Source organism: Diabrotica undecimpunctata, chromosome 4, assembly GCF_040954645.1.
Source record: "Diabrotica undecimpunctata isolate CICGRU chromosome 4, icDiaUnde3, whole genome shotgun sequence".
Taxonomy (NCBI): domain Eukaryota; kingdom Metazoa; phylum Arthropoda; class Insecta; order Coleoptera; family Chrysomelidae; genus Diabrotica; species Diabrotica undecimpunctata.
This window is the reverse complement of record NC_092806.1, coordinates 137,837,830-137,858,579: the sequence shown is the minus strand read 5'-3', so window position 1 is coordinate 137,858,579 and position 20,750 is coordinate 137,837,830. Positions and strand designations below refer to the sequence as shown.

The 20,750-nt window shown below is 33.7% G+C and overlaps 1 protein-coding gene across 1 annotated transcript in view; it reads left to right on the top strand.

Moving 5' to 3' along the window:
* Window positions 1-4,383: 4,383 nt before the first annotated feature.
* The window catches only part of LOC140438971 (odorant receptor Or1-like), a 28,349-nt gene continuing 11,982 nt past the window's right edge, over window positions 4,384-20,750 (top strand). The window contains exons 1-5 of the mRNA XM_072528606.1: window positions 4,384-4,516; window positions 8,768-9,064; window positions 12,126-12,297; window positions 18,175-18,274; window positions 18,686-18,790. Of these exons, the coding sequence (XP_072384707.1) occupies window positions 4,384-4,516; window positions 8,768-9,064; window positions 12,126-12,297; window positions 18,175-18,274; window positions 18,686-18,790 (807 nt within the window). The remainder of the gene's footprint in view (window positions 4,517-8,767; window positions 9,065-12,125; window positions 12,298-18,174; window positions 18,275-18,685; window positions 18,791-20,750) is intronic.

Genomic DNA, 20,750 nt, shown 5'->3' with positions numbered 1-20,750 from the left:
AGTATGTTTTAACCTTTCCCTTCTATGTTTATACTTTTTATTTAATCCACTTATATTTTTATATTATGAACAACTTCACCGGTGCGTCATCTGCATCCAAAGTTTAGTTGTATGCTAGCTCTTGTAATGTAAGTTTCGTAGGAGTGATAGCACTACTTATTGGTAGTTGTGTACGACTCAAAATATAAATTTGAATAATAATTAATTACTAGATAAAGATGGATGACTCAGGTGCATGTGAGGCAATTATTTCCAGAGGTATAAAGCATAAAATACCAAGAACGTACAGCAAACCGCTTACAGAAAAGGAGTTATCACTTGATGAATCAATGTTGCTTTGGAGGGGCAGACTTGTTTTCAGGCAATATCTGAAAAATGAAAGACACAAATACGGTATATACTCACAGAATCGCAAGGTCTTATTATGAATTTACTGGTATATACAGGATTAAGGATACCAATTAAGTTTTTATATTTTCTACTGTGTTGATATGGGATCAAAACGTCCCAATTTTTATACGTGGAGCAAGGATCAAGCTGGACGGGGTTCTGTGCAAGTAGGATCTGTGCTTCTGCATCATTTGGACTCACTCAATCTAGATGGAATAAAGATGCTGCGACTTTTTTGTGACAGATACGGAGGACAAACTAAGAACTCACACATAATCCATGCATTATATTATTGGCTTAAACTCAAGGAACCTCCAGAATAAGAAAAAATTAGAATAACTTTTCCGGTACGTGGCCATAGTTTTTTGCCAACAGATAGGGTGTTTGGCAGAGTTGAGAAATGTCTAAGAAAATAATCTGTTGTAAAAACAAAAGAGGAATACATAAGCATTTATCAACAGTTTGGTTTAGTAAAGAATCTTGCAACAGACTAGTTCCTTTATGACATTAAGTCTCTTCAAAAAATTAGTGGAATACTCGATTTAGAAAGAATTCATTAAAAAAAACTACAAGATAATACAATAAAAGTTTGGTGTTTCCAAAACTTTCAATATGAAAGTCTTCTAGAAATTGGAAAAATATTGATAAAGGCGTGAAACACTGATCAGGGTATGGAACTCGACAATATTCCGCTGAATAACGCCCTTATTGAAAAGAAGAAAAAATCTCTGAAACATCTCTTAGAACAGCACTTTGGCGATAACTGGATGAACGATGAGTCTTTAGATTCGTATAACTAACTCTTAGCAGCAGAAGGCTGCAATAACGAAGAACAACAAAACCCATATGACTGCCTGGACCTGCCTTAAGTAATTGTACAAACAGAAACCGTAGATTCTGCACTTTAAAATATTACGATTTAAGCCAACTTGCTTTAATAAAATGTTAATATTAAGAAAGGTACAGGGTGTTAAAGTGGAATTTTATAATTTTATTTTTCGCTATAACTTTTACGTTTGTAAATATTTTTGGACGAAAATTTACAGTTGGATGCTTTTGAGTAGGATAAATTATAATTTTATACATACTTTAATGTAACTAATAGAGGGCGCCACATATGCCACCTGTGTGGCATAAATTTGCGCTTAACTTTTTTGCTCTTTAAGTTAGCTCTATTCGTGTTAAAAAATATTAAAGATACATTATTTTTACAAAGAAAAGGTATACTTGTTAGTAACCTGAAAATTCAACGGTTTTTGAGATAAATGCATTTTATAAGTCAGCTGCACAATAATTCTTAGTTTACTATTTGTGCGGTAAAGCACATGAATACCTGTAGATAAGCATAATTCAGAGTTTATTCTTATTAAAACAACTCAAAGATGATAATTTTACATCACAAAATGCTTATGCAAATGTGCTAAATGTCTTATTGAAGAAAAGATATTTCATCTTCTTCTGTAGGTGCCGTGTCCGTATTCAGACGTTGGCCGTCATCATGTTTACAATTTCATTTTGCTATCGCTTCTTAAGTTTCTATAATGGCGTTGTATTACTTTTTCTCTACTGTAAAATGCTAAAAACCCAAAATATGTGGTTTATGCAAGATGGTACACAACCACATTCTAGAGAGAAGGCAGTTAGAACATACTTAAATACAACTTTTCTGAACGTTGGATTGGTCGTGGTAGTCATATTCCTTGGCAATGTGGTGAGATATTGATATAATTATTTAATTCATAAAAAATCCGAAAAGAATACTTATTGTTCATTACGTAAATTGTTGTTAACCTGAAAGACTCAGCATTTTTACAAAAAAACATCATCGTTGTCCTAATAACCGATATTGTTATAAATATAGTAAACACACAGGCAATTTAGTTCAGCATAATATTAGTTCGTTAGTAAATCATAATAGTCCATTTGTTCGAGATGTAATTATAGTTACTCGTAAGCTGTAACGTGATCATATAAATAAGTAATGTCATCGATATATTCATCCATTATACATTACAGCCACCACGTAGCCCCGAATTTAATCCGTTTGATTTAGGTGTATGGGGCACATTAAAACAACGTGTCTATAAGAATCCCATAAACATTCGCAACCAACTAGGGAAAGAAATAAATACCGCAGCAGTTTCTTTAGAACCAATCATGCTATTTAATATGAGACGATCTTTTATGGAATATATTGACAAATGAATTAAAGAAAATGGTGGACATATCAAACACTTACTTTGACAAAAAGTTGTGTTATTTAGTTTAACTATTTCTTAATTTTTTTTGTAAACAAAATGTTTTGATTGTGACTTTAATTTAAAATAAAACGTAAAATGTTTGATGTAAAATCCTATTATTCTGTTATTTTGTCAAATCCTATTATTAATTATCCTGCTGGTATATTTATTTTATTTATTATTTCGTTAACTATTAACTTTAGTTAAAGATATTTTATACCAAAATTCAGAAGTATTAATGTTTTGTCTATTTTTTCTTGGTTGACTGGAGTAATTGCCTTAGATCAGAATTATGCAGCTGATTTTTAAAATGCAATTATCTCTAAAACTGTTGAGTTTTGAAGTTATTAACAAGTATACCTTTTTTTTGTTAAAATAATGTATCTTTAATATTTTTTATCCCAAATACAGGTAACTTAAAGAGCAAAAAAGTTAAGTGCAAATTTATACAACATATGTGGCATAAGTGGCGCCCTCTATCAGTTACATCAAAGTGTGCATCAAATTATAATTTCTCATATTTAAAAGTACCCAGTTGTAAATTTTTATACATAAATGTTTACAAACATGAAAGTTATAGCGAAAAATAAAATTTTAATTTTGCACTTTAACACCCTGTATCTTTCTTAATATCAATATTTTATTAAAGCAATTTGGCTTAAATCGTAATATTTTAAAGTGTGGAATTTACTGTTTCTTTTTGTACAATTACTTAAGGACCACCCTGTATAATGTGAAATTCTTTTTACTTTTGTAACTTTTTTAAAATACCCTATATTGTCTCATATTGCTAAGTTTATATTTATTTAATGTTCTTTGGGACCTGCAGTACACATATGTTTTTAAAATCATTCATATCGGTATGAATCCATTCGTTTTTTTTTACATTATCCTGAAACATAGTGGGCGTTAAATATTTCTATTTACGTATAATAAGATCCTAGCCTTTTTCTTTAAAATATCATCTGATTTAAATTTTTTAACTCAATGATGAGTAAGAGGTAACATTTCTGCATTTAACTCCGAATCAGTTTTAGCATTTATTGCGTTTTGATTGATCACTCTTTAATTTAAGTTCGCCAAGAATTCTTCCATAATTTTGATTAGAAATGAACCTGAAGAAAACAAAAATTATAACCCTCATCATCATCAACATAGCAATCATATTATGGACAAATTTAATAACGAATGTAGAAGTGTTACACATCATGATTAAGGACGTGAGATTAAAAAAATACTATTAAAATTAAGATCTTCAATATTTGGGTCATAAAGTGAAAGGAAGAAATATGCATTACTTACGATGATTATGCTAGAGAAAATTAAAGAAAGAATAGGTCCAGAAAGACACTAAATATGCCATGCCGTATAAGAAATCTGAAAGAAATATTTGATTGCAGCTTATAAGAACTCATTAGAAAGGAGGATAGTAAATATAAAAAAGTGATGGTAATTCTAACCTCCGATAAGATAACGGACCAGAACAAGATCAAGAATCCTAGGACCGCGTTCTCGAGTTTGCTTGTAGAAAAATATGGGTATTTTATCATAGTACCCGTTTTAACAACTCTCCCATGGAATGGTTGGTTAAAAGCAATAAATACATATGAAACTTAAACGTTCTTGTATTAGGCACTCAAATATTAAAAAGAGGCGTGTTTTCACTATTTGTAATCACCACTCCCCTACGTATATAAAACGTTGATACAAACAATTTAATTGTGTCATTTGAAATATTAAATAACCTGATACAATGCAAGAAGTTGATTTCAGAGAAGTAGTGGGTCTCAATATAAAAATATTGTCGTTTTTTGGGGTTCTTCCTCTTAATACGACATCAATAAAAGTTTTTATTCTGCATATAATAAAGGTCGTATTCTTGACAGGTATGCATAAAACAAAGCGATTTATATATTCTTTATATATAGGTTCTTCGTAATCTAAATTTAAAAATTAAAGGATTTATGTTTCGTTTCTCGTAAATCATCAAACCCAAAAACATTTGACAAAGATCTTACAGATCTTTTAAATGACATTCTATCATCGGTTTATTTCAAATATCTTTAGAACGATTGTTTTTTTTTAATAATAATTATTTGAATATTTATTTAGTCAAATATATCCTAACGTAGTGTTATATATATATTATAATAAAAAGCCTCAGACTACGTACGAACACAATAGTCCTCCTCATTCCTTGATCCTTCTTAGGGCGTGGTGACACTAAATATCATTAGCTTGCTGTCTCCATTGGCTGCGATCCTGTGCCGTATAAACGGCTTCATGTAGGGATTTTTCCATCAGAGTCTTCATTTCGTCTACCCATCGTTTTAGAGATCTTCTACCTTTCCTTTTACTACCAATAGTTCCATAGTTTATTTTCTTTAATAATCTGTCTTTTATATAAAGCTCTTCCAAAATTGACAGGTTGGTTCTATGTTCTGTCCAGGACACGTCTATAATTCTTCTATAGATCCACATATTGAAGGCTACGATCTTACACCTACCGATTTTTTTGAGATTTCATATTTCAGCTTCGTATATAGTAATGGCAAAATAAGGGCATTGACCAACCTGAGCTAAATATTCCTTGTTATTGTTGGGTCTATTCGAGAGCCCAAGTATACAAATCTATCTAATATTTCGAAATTCGCCATCAGGTGTATGTGCGGTAGATTATTATTTTATATTAATTTTATTCAAAAAGAGAAATCATACGATTTCTACCTGGCGAAACCGAATTCAAATTTTTACCACTGTGCCTTCTAAAACTTGCAAAGCAAACAGCTTGATAAATTACTCGGCAAGGGAATCTAAAAATTGCATTCCACCTGCCGTTCATCATGGTCAAAATTCGTAGTGAATTCAGTTTCTGGTACTCTAGAGGGCACAGTGGTAAAAATTTGAATTCGGTTTCGCCAGGTAGAAATCGTATGATTTCTCTTTTTGTTATTAGATGGCGTAGTTACGTCCGTAAATAGTTATTTTGATAACTATTGGTCTATGACGGGATAGATTGTGTTTCGATTCAGAGCAGTGGCTATACCGCTCTGAGGAGACCTAAAGAGATCGAAATACGTATAAGCGGCTTGCCGCTGCCCTGTATCGAAACAAAAATCTAATACCGTCATTATGTTTTATTTCTTTACTCCGTTTGGAGTACCAGAACCTGAATTCACTACGAATTTTGACCATGATGAACGGCAGGTGAGATGCAATTTTTAGATTCTCTTGCCGAGTAATTTATCAAGCTGTTTGCTTTGCAAGTTTTAGAAGGCACAGTGGTAAAAATTTGAATTCGGTTTGGCCAGGTAGAAATCGTATGATTTCTCTTTTTGTTGTTAGATAGCGTAGTTACGTCCGTAAATAGTTATTGTGATAACTGTTGGTCTACGACGGGATAGATTTTGTTTCGATTCACAGCAGTGGTATATACCGCTCTGATAAGACCTAAAGAGGTCGAAATACGTATAAGCGGCTTGGCGCTGCCCTGTATCGAAACAAAAAAAATCTAATACCGTCATTATTTTTTAATTTTATTCAATTTTGTTTTATTTTACTCTATTTTATTCTATTTGATTCTACTTTACTTCATTTTATTCTAATTAATTTAATTTTATTTTATTGTATTTAATGCTAATTTATTTTATTTTATTCTATTTTATTTTATAAATATTTTATAAAATGAAATATAATTATTATTATACTTAGTTAAATTCTTTGTTAAGATTCCCACTGCACAAGAAAAACGTGATTTAAAAGAAGTAAGGTTATGAATATTGAGAATGCTGTCAGAATTATAGAATATAGATTACAATGAAAGTACTCACCCCAAGAGAATTCTGTAGGCCATAAAATGAAGCTTATTATAATTCTTACCTCCTTTTATAAATTTTAATTATAGACAAAAAACATATCCCACTATCTCAGAAAAGCTGATTGACAGAAAATAAGTGGGAGACTGAAATGAAGTTAGCACTGATGTCATAGGATGTATGCCTATGATGGAATTAGCTTTTCTGTCAACATAGAACAGAATATTTAGTCTACCGGACAGAAAGGGAGAGGGCGAATATTTATTCTACGGGACAGAAAGAGAGAGAAAAGAAAGATAGAGAGCGCCAACTACTTTTTGAATAAAAAATAGTAAAAACGAATCTGAAGGCAGAGGAATTAATAAATTAATAAAGAAATTAAAATAAAATAATTATTTAAATATAAATTAATAAAGATGTGACGTTTATAACGTTACACTATTCATTTTTCGTCGTATTTAAGTATTGCAAAAATGGTAAGGGTAATAGCTAACAATCACTTTTAGGACTACTCTATGGTGGACTCATTATAGCTCAGATCACAAGCTTGATAGTAACTTTTAAAGGTGGTGATATTCAAGAAATGGTATCAGCGGCATATCTCACTATTACGAATGCATTTTCTTTAATTAAAGTTGGATTTGTTTTTAGGCATAGAAAACAACTTTTAAAGTTAATAGGTAAGATATGATTTATTTTTATTTACATGTATTCACTTGATGTAGTATTGAACAATAACGTTAAGTTGGTGTATCATATTTAACAATAGCTGATTTGTCAAATAACCGTAAAGTTTAAATATATCCGTTAATATTACCTATATATTTGGCTATACCTTGTTCGTACCTGTCGTACATATCTGCAGGAATGTTCCATATCAGCAATATTAGGACGCGTCGTGTCGGGGTTGAGGACTTCGCCTCCCAATCTGTCTTACTTAAAGTACTTAAAGCTCCCTCTCTACGTAAGCTAATACCGGGCACGGTATTGCTACTACCCACTAACTCTAACTATGTTTATATGGGATTACGCAACAATTAATTGTAATGAAAATTACATTTTTGATTAGCTAAAATTTGACGTTTAGATTTTCACGTCGGAAATGGTTTTCAAAATGTTTAAATAATATGGGGGGGGGGGGTACATAATGCGGATTTAAGTAATAACAGATAACTTACTTGGCGTTGAAGGCCAAGCCATTTTTGAAGGCAAATAGCCATGCTGTTAGTTGAAAATTCTGACGGTGGTGTTTGTACTTTCAGGATAATATCAAATTAATGCTGATTGTTCTGTATGCTTATGTGTTATGTATTTATGTATTATATGTTTAGATATTGTGTGTTGCAAGATGAGAGCTGCTTCTTTGATTGTTCTTGTTTTCATGTCTGTTCTTTTCATGACTATCGATGTATCTTTCTATTGTACTCTGTTCAGATTGCAGTTGCAAATTGCAGATAAAATCAGTTGCATCTGAAGCGTCCGCGGGCATTTTTTCTTCACTTACGTGTGCATAATTAACTCCGTAACGTGCCTTCCAGCGAGTCAGCCAACCTTCACTTGCAATAAATTCGCCTCTGTCTATAATTTTGCTGTGTATAAATAAAGCCTTTTCCCTTAGAATCGGGCCGCTAATAGGTGTGCCTCTTCGCCGTTCTTGAAGGAACCACAACCAAAGAGCTTCATCTACTATCTCGAGTTTCGTTCTTTTTAGTGCATCTAGTTTTTAGATTTTTATCTGATTCCATTTGGGCACAGAAATCCTCGATTGAACTCCGATACCTTCGCCAGTCATTCACTGTACTTTTCCCCACATTCAACTCTGCACATTTAGACATTTTTTCATCGTCACAACCACACGTTTACGCTTCTCACTCATTTTCGCACAAGACAAATTCAATCCTCCTCGAAAGCAAAAACAGAACTGACAACCGAGACGATCATCAAGCGGCGCTTGATGATCGTCTCGTACGCAAAACAATAGGAAGGGGGAGTGGCCTGAACACGACGGCCGGTTAATGCGGGACCGGTCAAAAGAGAGTCTACTGTAAATGCAACCAATTTTTGTGTTACTCAGTGTAATCTATATTTTTCTTGAATGTTATTTATCTTTTACTTCCTATCTAGACATGACCCTGTCTGTGTTTTAATGTTTTTTCAATAAGTTATCGTTGTAGTTATGCGGGCCTGATTTGTCCCCCTTTTTGAAGACGGGTATTGAGGAAAATATGACAATACATAATAAACGCCAACTTTTCGTGGTCATTTCAAGCAAAAAAGCTTCTTTATTGTGATTGTAGACAAAATTCGTTTTTTGTATTTAAGATACTCTTAACAGAGAAGAATTCCAGCCCAGAAACGACTACCAACGTGAAATATTAAAGAAATATATAGAATTGTCCAAACTAGCAACAGCAGTGTTATTACTAATTTCTATATTGACGTGCTGCTTTTGGGGTATTTACCCTTTCACTATGGTCGGGGGTCCCTTTTTGCCTTTGGTAGCTTACATTCCCTACGATATCGACAAGTCACCAAATTTTGAACTAACTTATTTGGGAGAGCTAATTGGAATCACTGTAAGCGCGTTTTGCTGCCTTAGCACGGACACCTTAATCACAGGTAAGTAAGTATCGCTTTTTATGAATGTCTTAAAATAATCAGTACTATTTTCACTAAAATACGATCCACCAAAACCACTTTTACTAAACCACTTCCACAAAATGTTACATCGAAGAAAAACCAGTTCCACTAAAATCTAGTTTAACTAAAAATAACTTCAACTACCTAATTACTATTTTCATTAAACCACTTCCACTAAAAACTACTTTCGCTAAAAATGATTCAAATTTAATCCAACCCAACCGAATTCAAAAGTCTCAAAAAATTATTTTCAAATTGGAATTTCTCAAGTTTGATTTGTGCTTGAGTTTGCTCAAATTATTTCATCCTCAAATATATTTTATCTAGATAATTTAGCAACAATTTAAGTGTATGTTTTCGTACAAGAACTTTAGGTATTTTGGAGGCTTTTTCCTTTCTATTTAAAAAGGCCGTAACCTTTTTTAATTTGCTGATGAAAAGATATTAATTTGCTGAAAGGGTTGTTTTTACAATGTAATATTACGAGAAAAATGAAGAAGGCGACTAATTAATGCCATACAGTCAGTCATACAAAAATCTTTGATGTTTACCTCCAAAAATTGTTGTGGTAATGCATAACTTTATTGAAATTCTCTTCAAATTTCGAAACATAAAAAAATATGGCCTTGCTTCTTACATTTCACTGCATTACTATTTTGGAACAAAAGTTATTTCAAATCAAAAGAACTATGGTTTTACTACTATATATTTCAAATATATTGCATTTCATAATTTATAAATAAGTTTAACGGTCGCTGTGTTATGCTACAAATAAAACAATCTAATAAATATAATAAACCAACATTCCTGTGTTTCCTAGTATTAAGAATTCAGCTGGAATTTGGTATACTGAAGTTACTGTACAATAGGAGAATTCTGCAAGATTTACAAAACACATTAAAGTATACAGCGCTATCAGACAATGTAATTCACTTAACTTATTAAATATTTACTATCATTATGGATAAGGTAATATTGGAAATTCAAATTCGTTAAAGTGCAAAGACTTAGATGGGCTGGACACATTGCTAGGATGTCAGATCACGAATACACGTAGAGTTTAACATTTTCAAAACCAGAGGGCACAAGAAGCAGAGGACGACCACGAATGAGATGGATTGATGATGTGGAAGAAGACCTACAGATTCTAGGGGTTAGAAGATGGAGGGAAGTTGCCAGGAATCGACAGGAGTGGCGACTTCTTTGTGAGCAGGCCAAGATCCACAACGGATTGTCGAGCCACTTATGATGATGATGAATATTGGAAGTTCGTAAAAAAAAAGAATATAAAATAAGGAATACGGATGTGACTGCACTAGATACACAGAGAAGACCCAAGCAGTAGTATTCAAGAATAGGAGAAACACACTAAAAGAACAGCTAAAAGTACTTAATACGCCCACCGACTTTAAAAATGAGGTTAAGTACCTAGAAGTCTAATGAACAAGGAATTGACGTTTTTATTCCATGTAGAGAGCAGCATATCAAAAGCAACCGCCATTCAAGTGAATATAAATGGTTTACCTGGAAGAAGAAGCAAGTTAGCCTTAAAAATTACAAAAAGGTTGATAAGTAACACCCTACCATCCACACTTACAGCTGTATTGCTCGCATGGGGTCACACGTATAGCACTTAAAAAAAGAAAGTCCAAGTAGCTCACAACGAAAGCGCAAGAGAAGCAGCAAAAGTACCTCGATACTTGGCCAAACGCTTTCTGTTCAGTAAGATGAAGCTAATCAATCACGGTCACGAAAGAAGAGGCACGAGTTAAATTTTCCGAGCTATAAAATCGATATATTCATCCGTAAGTCGAAGAAGAAGAAAGCTCATTCTCTCATACCCTCAAAAAAAATTATAAAAACAGTTATACATTATAAAACAATTATAAAAATATCTACTAACAGAACCACATAAACATGGATAGAGGAGCTCACACACCGAGCGCCGAGTCACCGCAGTGGGCTTTGACCATAGGCGCTAACCATGATAAGTATTTAAATATTTGATGGATTCGACCGTTACTTGATGGAAATTCATTTTATGTAACAATAAAACACTGAAGAGCAAAAAGAGCTATGGAATACAATCCAAGTAATAGAAGGAAACGAGGAAGACCAGCCAAGTCTTGGATAAAAGGTGTTATGGAAACCATGAAAGACAGAGCCATTGATGAAGACACCTGGAGAGATAGAAAAAGATGGCGATCGAAATGCGGGAAGCGGCAGAAGCTGTAGGATCCCCGCTTGTATATATACAACACTGAAAACTTTGTTTTCAAAACTTCCACAAAATTTATTTTAAATTCTTATCACTACAGCTGTTTCGGCTGATTGCCTTTCTCAAGGCAAACTTGAGAAAGGCAATCAGCCGAAACAGCTGTAGTGATAAGAATTAAAATAAATTTTGTGGAAGTTTTAAAAACAAAGTTTTCAGTGTTTTATTGTTACATTTAAATATTTCGATGATTTCTATCTGCGCTCCATTAACTTAACGTAACGTGATGCTGTTCGACAAAATTTCATGAACGTAGTTTTAACTACGTTTAGGTTAAGCCTAAATCTTTCTCCTTTGGTATTGATACTATTTAAAAGCCCATGAAGTCCCTCTATAGTGTTTATACCGAATGACGATATCGTCTGCATATCTAATTGTAGTTACCGGTACTTTATCTCAAAGTATACCCCGCTGTGGAACCACCCGCTGAATATTAATACCGCTTGAGACAGAGTGTCCTATTTATACCAGCGACTTTTGTTTCCAATGGAAGTTCTTTATAATTGGATATCCTTTTTATCGATTTTGATGTATGATATTTCGATCTGATTGTAATTCTTGACTTGATCAAAAGTTGTCTCTTAGTCCATAAAACAAGTAGACACGCCCTTTGATTAATCTCAGTATTTCTGCAGGAGCAGGTTTATAATAAATAGTACTTGGCGTGTTTCAAAAGCGTTTCTAAACCCAAACTACAGCAGTCGAAATCTTGACATTTACATGAAATGATTTATTCCACATTTTGAGTTTTATTTTTTCTTTTAGGATTATATATGGTACTTTGTGCTCAAAGTATGTTGTTATGTGATTCACTGATAAATATAGAGGAATATTCTAAAATCGATAGCAGAGACAAAGATCAGAACGAAAATTCATTAAATACCGCGATGATCAAAAATCTGCACAAATGTGTCAAACAACATCAATGTATTTTAAAGTAAGTAACAATTCTTGACTTTTAAGTTTTCTTGCTATTCTTTTCTAGATAATTTCTAAAGAGATCTACTTTTTTAAACATTTTATTAAGCAAACTAATCTTTTTGGAAAAAACGACTTCAGTTACATATAACTACAACTGTTTTGATTCCTGGTAGACTGATTACCACTCCCTTCTCGAAGCCACGTTTATTGTGGTAAATCATCCCACATTCTTCATTTTATCTAGTTCACTCAGAGTTACAATTAGTTTATCATCATCATTAGTGCTACAGCGCTATAAAAGAGCCTCGACCTTCCCAAGTCTATTACGCCAGTCAGTTCTATCCATTGCCAACTGTTGCCAGTTTGCTGAGCCTATTTTTCTACCATACTCATCTACACCATCCCTCCATCTGAGTTTGGCCTACCCCTACTTCTACTTCCCACAGGTTGGGACATAAGGATTCTTATAGGAGGGTTGTTCTGCTGTGATCTTGCCAGATGTCGTGCCCATCTTAGTCTTTCTATTTTTAAAAGGGATACTACGTCTTCACCACCAAATATATGTTTATATCTGTGATATATCTCGTAGTTGTACCTCCTTCTCCAAACACCATTTTCACATCAACATCAACACTGGTTGTATAACGGTTTTTTATATGGCTATTTTTGTTTTTTGCCTACTCAGTTTCTGCTACTCAGTCCAAAATAGCATTTGTTGGCTAGGATTATTCTTCGCTTGATTTCTTCCGTCATGACGTTCTCCTTTTGATCAGGGAGCCTAAGTATGTGAATTTGTCCACCACTTCAAAGGTAGAGTTATTAACAGTGAATTGGTGGCCGATATTTCTGGCTCTATTGTTGGGTGTTGATGCCATCTTAGTTTTCTCCTCTTTTACTTGCAGGCCCATATTTTTTGAGGCATTTGACAAGGTGGTATACATTTCTTCTAGCTTGCGTGTTGTGCAGGCAACTAGGTCAACATCATCTGCATATGCCAAAATTTGGGATGATTTATTAAAAATGTTTCCTTTGTTGTCTATTTGGGCATCCCTGACCGCCTTTTCCAGAGCTATGTTGAAAAGGAGACACGCCAGCGCATCACCCTGTCGCAGCCCAACATGCGTTTCAAATGCCTGTGATTGTTCGCCCCGTATTTCGACTTTGCAAACAACTTTAGGCATTGTAGCCTTGACCAATCTTATCAGTTTATCGAGGATGTGGAATTTATCCATGGCTTCATACAATTTATTTCTTAGGACACTATCATAGGCCGAATACAATTAGTTCAATTAGCTTTATTTGCAATTTTTCAACTCTTTTCTATGTTTACATACATACATATGAATTGACTGAAATGAATGAAATATAAATGAAATGCGGTTGGTGAGTTATATAACCGAAAGATTCCAATGATACTTAACGGAAAATCCTATAAAACTGCCAGATGACTAACGGCACAGAATGTTAAACAGTTTAAGCAATTAAAAAGAAGTGCATCCGACACGAGTGAGAGTACTTCGATGGATGGTTAGAGTGACGAATCTATTAGGGAAGATTTAGCTGTGGCATCAATTGATGCCAACCTAACAAAAACTTTTGGACAGCTGTACTTAGGCAAAAGAACTTTAAAGATAGGGCGTAGGAAAAAAATCTTCTGGATTGACTGTAAATTTAAATTATAATTAATGTCAACAAAACAAAGCTGGATATTTTGAGGCATATTTTCCGTAATCCAAAAAACGAGATATTTCAACTTATAATGTAGGGTAAAATTAAGGCCCAAAGAAGTATATGACACTTTAAAATTTCCTAGCTGGACAATCTACGAGAAATATATGAACTGTAGTCCGCCCGCAGAGACTTGATAGATTTTAGAATTACTCCGAATTGCCATTTTGATCGGCAACCTTCAAAGGAGAATTTGAATGAAAAAAAAAATTATAGTGTGTGTGTGTGTGTGTGTGTGTGCGTGTGTGTATATGTGTGTGTGTATGTGTGTGTGTAGGTCCGTGTGCATATGATTGGGGATTATTGGTTTCGGAGTCAATGTCGATTCGCCATCTATCTTTATGGAATAGATTTAATAATAGATCAAGCTTTATATCGCAAAACGAACCGGGTCCAGATAAAATATTAAATGGGTCCTAACCACCTTCTTCTCTTCTTAACATGCCATACACCAAAGTGCGTAGGCGACTATCTCATTACTAGAATTCTGTTCTTGGCGGCGTGACACAGCTCGCCTGTATTGTGTATTGCTGTCCATTCTTTAATATTTCTTAACCAGGATAATTGTTTGCGGCCGGCTCCTCTCCTACCTTCGATCTTCCCTTGTAGGATTAACTGAGGTATTTCATATTTTGCTCCTCTCAATATGTGCCCAAGGTAACCAATCTTGCGTTTTTTAATTAATTTAAAGAGTTCTCTTTCCACGCCGGCTCTCTTAAGGACGTCATCGTTTCGAACTCTATCCACCCAAGGTATGCGCATCATTCTTCTTAATGACCACATTTCAAATGCTTCAAGTTTGTTGATAGATGTTTTTTTTCAAAGTCCACGTTTCCATGCCATAAAGCAAGATGGACCATATGTAGCACTTGCCCATTCTGTAGCGTATTTCGAAATGTAGGTTTTGATTACATAGAAGCGGTCTGAATTTCACAAAAGCTTGTCTTGCCATTTGTATTCGGGTTTTTATCTCTTGTTGTGGATCCGATTGGTCATTGATTGTGGTGCCAAGGTATTTAAAAGTTTTCACGCGTTTTATGCGATCGTCACCTATGCATATTATCGGGTTTTCTGGAGGATTTCTGCTAATGACCATATATTTCGTTTTCAAAATGTTGATTTTGAGGCCATATTTTTTACCTATGCTATTCACCCTATCAAGTAATAACTGCTGATCTTCCAATTTATCAGTTATAATCACTGTGTCGTCTGCATAGCGTAGGTTGCTAATTGGTATGCCGTTCACCTTAATGCCTAATTCCGTGTCTTCTAATGCTTCCGCAAATATATTTTCAACATATAAATTAAAAAGCATCGGAGAGAGTATGCAGCCTTGGCGGACACCTTTCCGGATTTCAAATTCATCAGTATATTGGTCTTGATCAATCCTCACCTTTGCCATTTGGTTCCAGTATAGATTCTGAATAATTCTGATCTCCTTCTGGTCAATGTTGGCCCTATGTAGTAGTTCCATCATGATATCATGTTTAACATTGTCAAATGCCTTCTCGTAGTCGATGAAGGTGAGGTAGACATCTTTTCGTTGATCTAAACAGTTTTGTATTAAAGTGTTCAAACATAAAATTGCCTCTCTTGTTCCTAGTCCTCCCTTAAAACCGAATTGTGTTGACCCGCTAAGTTCTTCTAGTATCTTATACATTCTTGAGTGTAATATCCTAAGGAAGAGTTTCAGCAAGTGACTCATTAAACTGATTAAGCGGTGTTCATTGCATTTTGTAGCATTAGCTGTTTTTGGGATCATCACAAAGGATGACTGCAGCCATTCTCGCGGAATGTAACCAGTATCATAAATTCTATTGAACAGCTTTACCAAGATTTCGATATTCTCCTCGTCTAGTAGTTTTATTGCTTCTATATTAATTTCATCTGGACCTGTTGCTTTATGCATCTTTGTGGTTCTAACTGCATATTCTATTTCACTTCGCATTATTGATGGCCCTGATAAGTTTTCGGAAGGAAGTTTGCGCGTTGGTTGTGTTGGTCTTTCGTCATTAAAAAGTCTTTCTGCGTATTCTTTCCACGCCATTGCTATCTCCTCTTCTGACTCTATGTATTCGTTTCTGTCGTTCCGTATTCTTGTTCTGTGGTGGCTTTTGTGTATATTCGATATTTCTTTGATCTTCTTATGTAGTCCAAAACTATCTCCTTTTTCCTAATTTTCTGGCGAATTTCTTTGTGTATCTGTTTGTATTTGTCTTGATTACGTTGTTGTTTATGTTGCCTTCGCTTTTCCATTAGATCCATAATTTCGTCCGTCATCCATTCGTTATGCTTTCTCTTCCTGATCTGTGTTTTAACTTCCCTGTTTACTGCCAGAATCGTTTCTTTAATATCATTGACTATCTCTTCGATATCATCATTTTGTTCTATTATTCGCATTCTTTCATTAATTTGATTTGCATAACTCTTCTTCAGATTTTCGTCTCTCATCAGTTCTCTTGTATTTATAGGCGTACTGGTGTTTGTATTTGTTCTCTTAATTTTTGCTAGTTTTAACCTCACATCTGCTATTAGTGGATTATGATCGGATGCAATATCAGCACCTGGATATGCTGCGATTCTTTTGATAGCGTTACGAAATCTTCTGTTTATTAAAACGTAGTCAATTTGGTTTCTAATTATTCGATTTGGACGGTCTCCTGGTGATTTCCAAGTATATAACTTACGAGGTGGGAGCTGAAACCATGTGTTCATGACGACAAAACCGTTCTCCTGGCAGAATTCACACAGCAGGTCGCCTCTTTCATTTCTAACTCCAAGGCCGTACTCTCCAATTATGTCTTCATATCTTCCTTTACCCACCTTGGCGTTAAAGTCGCCCATTATTATGTTTATGTCCTCTTTCTTTGTTAGTCTTATTGCTTTTTCCAGATCTTTATAGAACTTAGTTATTTCTTCTTCTGACTTATCTGCTGTTGGTGCATATGCTTGTGTCACATTTATGTTTACTGGTTTGCCTGTCATTTTGATCAACATGACTCGTTCGGAAATTGGAACAAAATCTGTCACCGATTTACTGGTCTTCCTATCAAGAGCAATAGCCACTCCATGTCGGTGATGTCTATCTGTTGGGCCACTACACGAGTAATACATAGTAATTTTATCTTTCGTAAACTGTCCAGATCCAGTCCATCGGACTTCACTGACTCCCATTATATTTATTTTCAGTCGATTCATTTCCTTTATAAGGTTGTGTAGTTTTCCTGGTTCGTAAAGACTATTAACATTCCATGTTGAAATTCGTTGGATATCATCTATTTGGCACCGGGAGATTCTTCGCACCCTCTGACCATCTAAGGCCTGCCCTAACCACCGGACTTAATAAAAATATTAACCAAACATAAACCAGAAATGTTATTGCCTATCTGTAACAATTTGCCAAGCAGACAAAAATTTCCAGATGAACCAAAATTAGCCAACCTGGTATTATTATTAAGGTCGGGAAGGTCATTGGAGGAGATAAATTCGTTTAGATCACTTTGTGTGCTAGATACTCTGCGAAAACATACGAAATACTCATATAAACATTGGCTATCAGAACAAATTAAAAGCAGAAAAATAAAATGAGGAGTTATAGTAATGCTAGTAATAATGGAGTAATAATAAAAACGTCTTTGATACTGCAAATTAAGTCACGTGTTGAACCAACATGTGACTATCTATCAAACAGAAAAATAAAAGTAACCAGTAAAAAATGGTTGGACACAACGTCGGGAGTTCCTCAAGGATCCGTGTTGGACCGATACTGTGAAACATCATGTACAATGGAGTATTGGAGGTAAAGCATATGGGTTAAAAAAATTAATTGGTATTAACGGCTGAAGAGATAGAGGTGGCCATACTAAAAGAAAAAAGAAAGAGGGAGTTTATGAAGTTATATCTAGAAGGAGTTGAATTATACGTTAAAATCTTCATGCGATCTTTTTTTGTATTTTCTATGCGGAAGCTCTAAAAGGCTGTTCCTTGGAAACAATCCAATTTGTTTTATTTATCTCTCCTTTTAGTTATACTTTTTCCAAATATTTTAAACCTTTTATATGGCATCTTTTATTAAAAAAGAATTAGTTAAATTTGATTCCTTAAATAAATTTTAACAGAATTTTAATAGTATGTTATTTATGTTAAATTTATTGTTACTTTTTAGGTTTGCAGAGAAAATCGAATCCATTTTCACTGTAGCTACATTTGGTCAATTTATTGTCAGTGTGTTAATTCTGTGTACGACGTTGTTCAAACTTTCAACGGTAAGATTTATTTAATTTACTATTTTATAAAGGCTTTATATGAGGAAAAACATGAATGACGAAGAGATTTTTCTTACTCTGAGCAACTGCAACCAGTGTTTAACAAAGCAACTTGTCACATGGTGAAATTTGTAGTGCGATTACGGCACTCTTTAATCTTTAGGTGTAACTAGAAGAGGACTCAGAAATGAATTCCTCTTCTGAGTGTACAAAACAAATTTGGAGGGAACGAGCAGAAAGCCGATCCCTGTCGCGGACTTTCTCTGTCTCAAATAGGTCACAATGACCCCAATTACAGTTTTACAGCGAATCTTTAGCGCAATAAGGTAACTTTTGCCGAACTTCAAATTTAATTATTACAACTACTTAGGTAAAATACTTAACATTTAATTTGTTTTTTTATACTTTAAGGTAACAGAGGTTAACTTGGAATTTTTGTCCACTGTATTGTATCAATTATGTATGTTAATAGAAGTATTTGTTCTCTGTTATTTTGGTAATGAAGCTACTGTCAAGGTAAGTTTAACCCCGTTAAGGTTATTTAACCCTTAAGTGATCGCTAAGGCCTAAAAACTACGCCATGCGCGGTGGAAACTTTATTTATTTGTAACCCTTCGAAGAGCTTTGGCTTCTCTGTCTATGTAACCTCACATCCAACTGCATTCGATATTATTGAGTAGTGTGTGACGCTTTCAGTTATTGTTGTACTTTGACGAGAAGTTTAATTTATGCGTGCGGATTTTGGAGTACAACAAACAAGAAACTGTGACTTAATCCAAGACTTAAAGAGCAATAAGAGTCAGAAAGCAAATGGAATAACTATAGAAATCAACAAATCTGCGACGGATCAACTCTTTAAAATGAAAGATCTAAGATGTTATGAGGATAAAATAAAGTTATACACATTCATTAGTTATACAGGGTGTTTCAAAAAGGTATGTCATAAATTAAATCACTTATTCCGGGGACAAAAATAAATTTGTATTTGAATTTGATTGAATCCAACTTACCTTAGTACAAAAGTTACTACTTTTATACCAAATAAAAATTGTTTTTTTTAAGTTATACTTCTATACGCGTGCTCCACGTTGGAAATTTGTATGGGAGTGAATTTGTGAAATCATTACATATATAAGATAATGAGTAAGAGAGAGACAGAATATTTTTTCTCTCTTCCTCTCTCGAATATAAAAATGTTCCTTTTGTATATATATTTAATATTATATATATTATATACATACATATAATATTATATATATAATAAAATATTTATTAATAATATTATTTATGTGATATGTTTTGTATTATTTATTAAATATTCATAATTATATTAGTCTTTTGTATTTCAAAATAATAAATCACTGTATGACCCAGAACTGTCAATTTTGAAATACGTTTGTGTCATGTCCTCGGTAGTATAGTAGTCAATATCCCCGCCTGTCACGCGGGAGAGCTGGGTTCGATTCTCAGTCGGGGAGGACTTTTTTATTAATATTATTACATGGTAAATTAAACATATGCGTAAGTAGAAAAGTTATGTATATTATTGTCATTTTTAAATACTTATGAATATTGCATTTTAATTTGTATTGTATTATTATATTGAATTATGTTGCAGCGTATTGTATTGTATTTTTATATTAATAACAAAATAAACAATGAATTTTAATGCAGAGTATGTGTAAAAAAATTTTTGCATTCAACTCCTTTCATACATATATGAAAATAAAAATATACATTTTCATCAAAATGTTGATTCAATCCTTCATTTACTATACTCCTATTACAGGTCAAATGTTGTTTATTAATTGTTAGTAAGTTGTTATTAATTCTGTTTCTCTTTCTGCTATGTCTTACCTATAGCATTACATATGTAATGATTGTGCAGATTGACTCCCAAATAAATTTGTAACGGCGAATGCGTGTATAGAAGTGTAACTTGTACCGGCAGTCCTACTGGACTGCCACACCCGTTTGTAATAAAAATGGACACGTTACTTTCTTGTTCTGAAAGCATTTTTCGTACAAAAGAAACAACATAATCTAAGCGCACAGAAAAATTTTAAGGGGAGTGTGCATCCCTAAATCCCCTAAACTTTTGAGTACGTTCAAATCAAATGAAGTTTGTGGTATCATTAGTTTAACACATTATTTTTAAAACTTTTTTGCCTGTTATTACTTTTTCGAAAAGCTAGTTTTTTCCTAGTTGGCCATAAAATTACAATTAGTTTCTACGGATACAATAATTACAAACAGTTCCATCAATAATAGTCAATAATTTGAAGCTATCATTTATTGTGTGAATAGGATTAATATTAAAAATTTTGATATTACAATGGCATACACATTTCAGGAAATGGCAGATATGCATGTAACTTTGGGTAAGTTGGATCAGATTAAATTTTGATTTCAATAAACTATCGGAAATATCGTAGGTGAATGTCAAGGAAATAGTGCAGCAGCCGCAAGGAGTAAA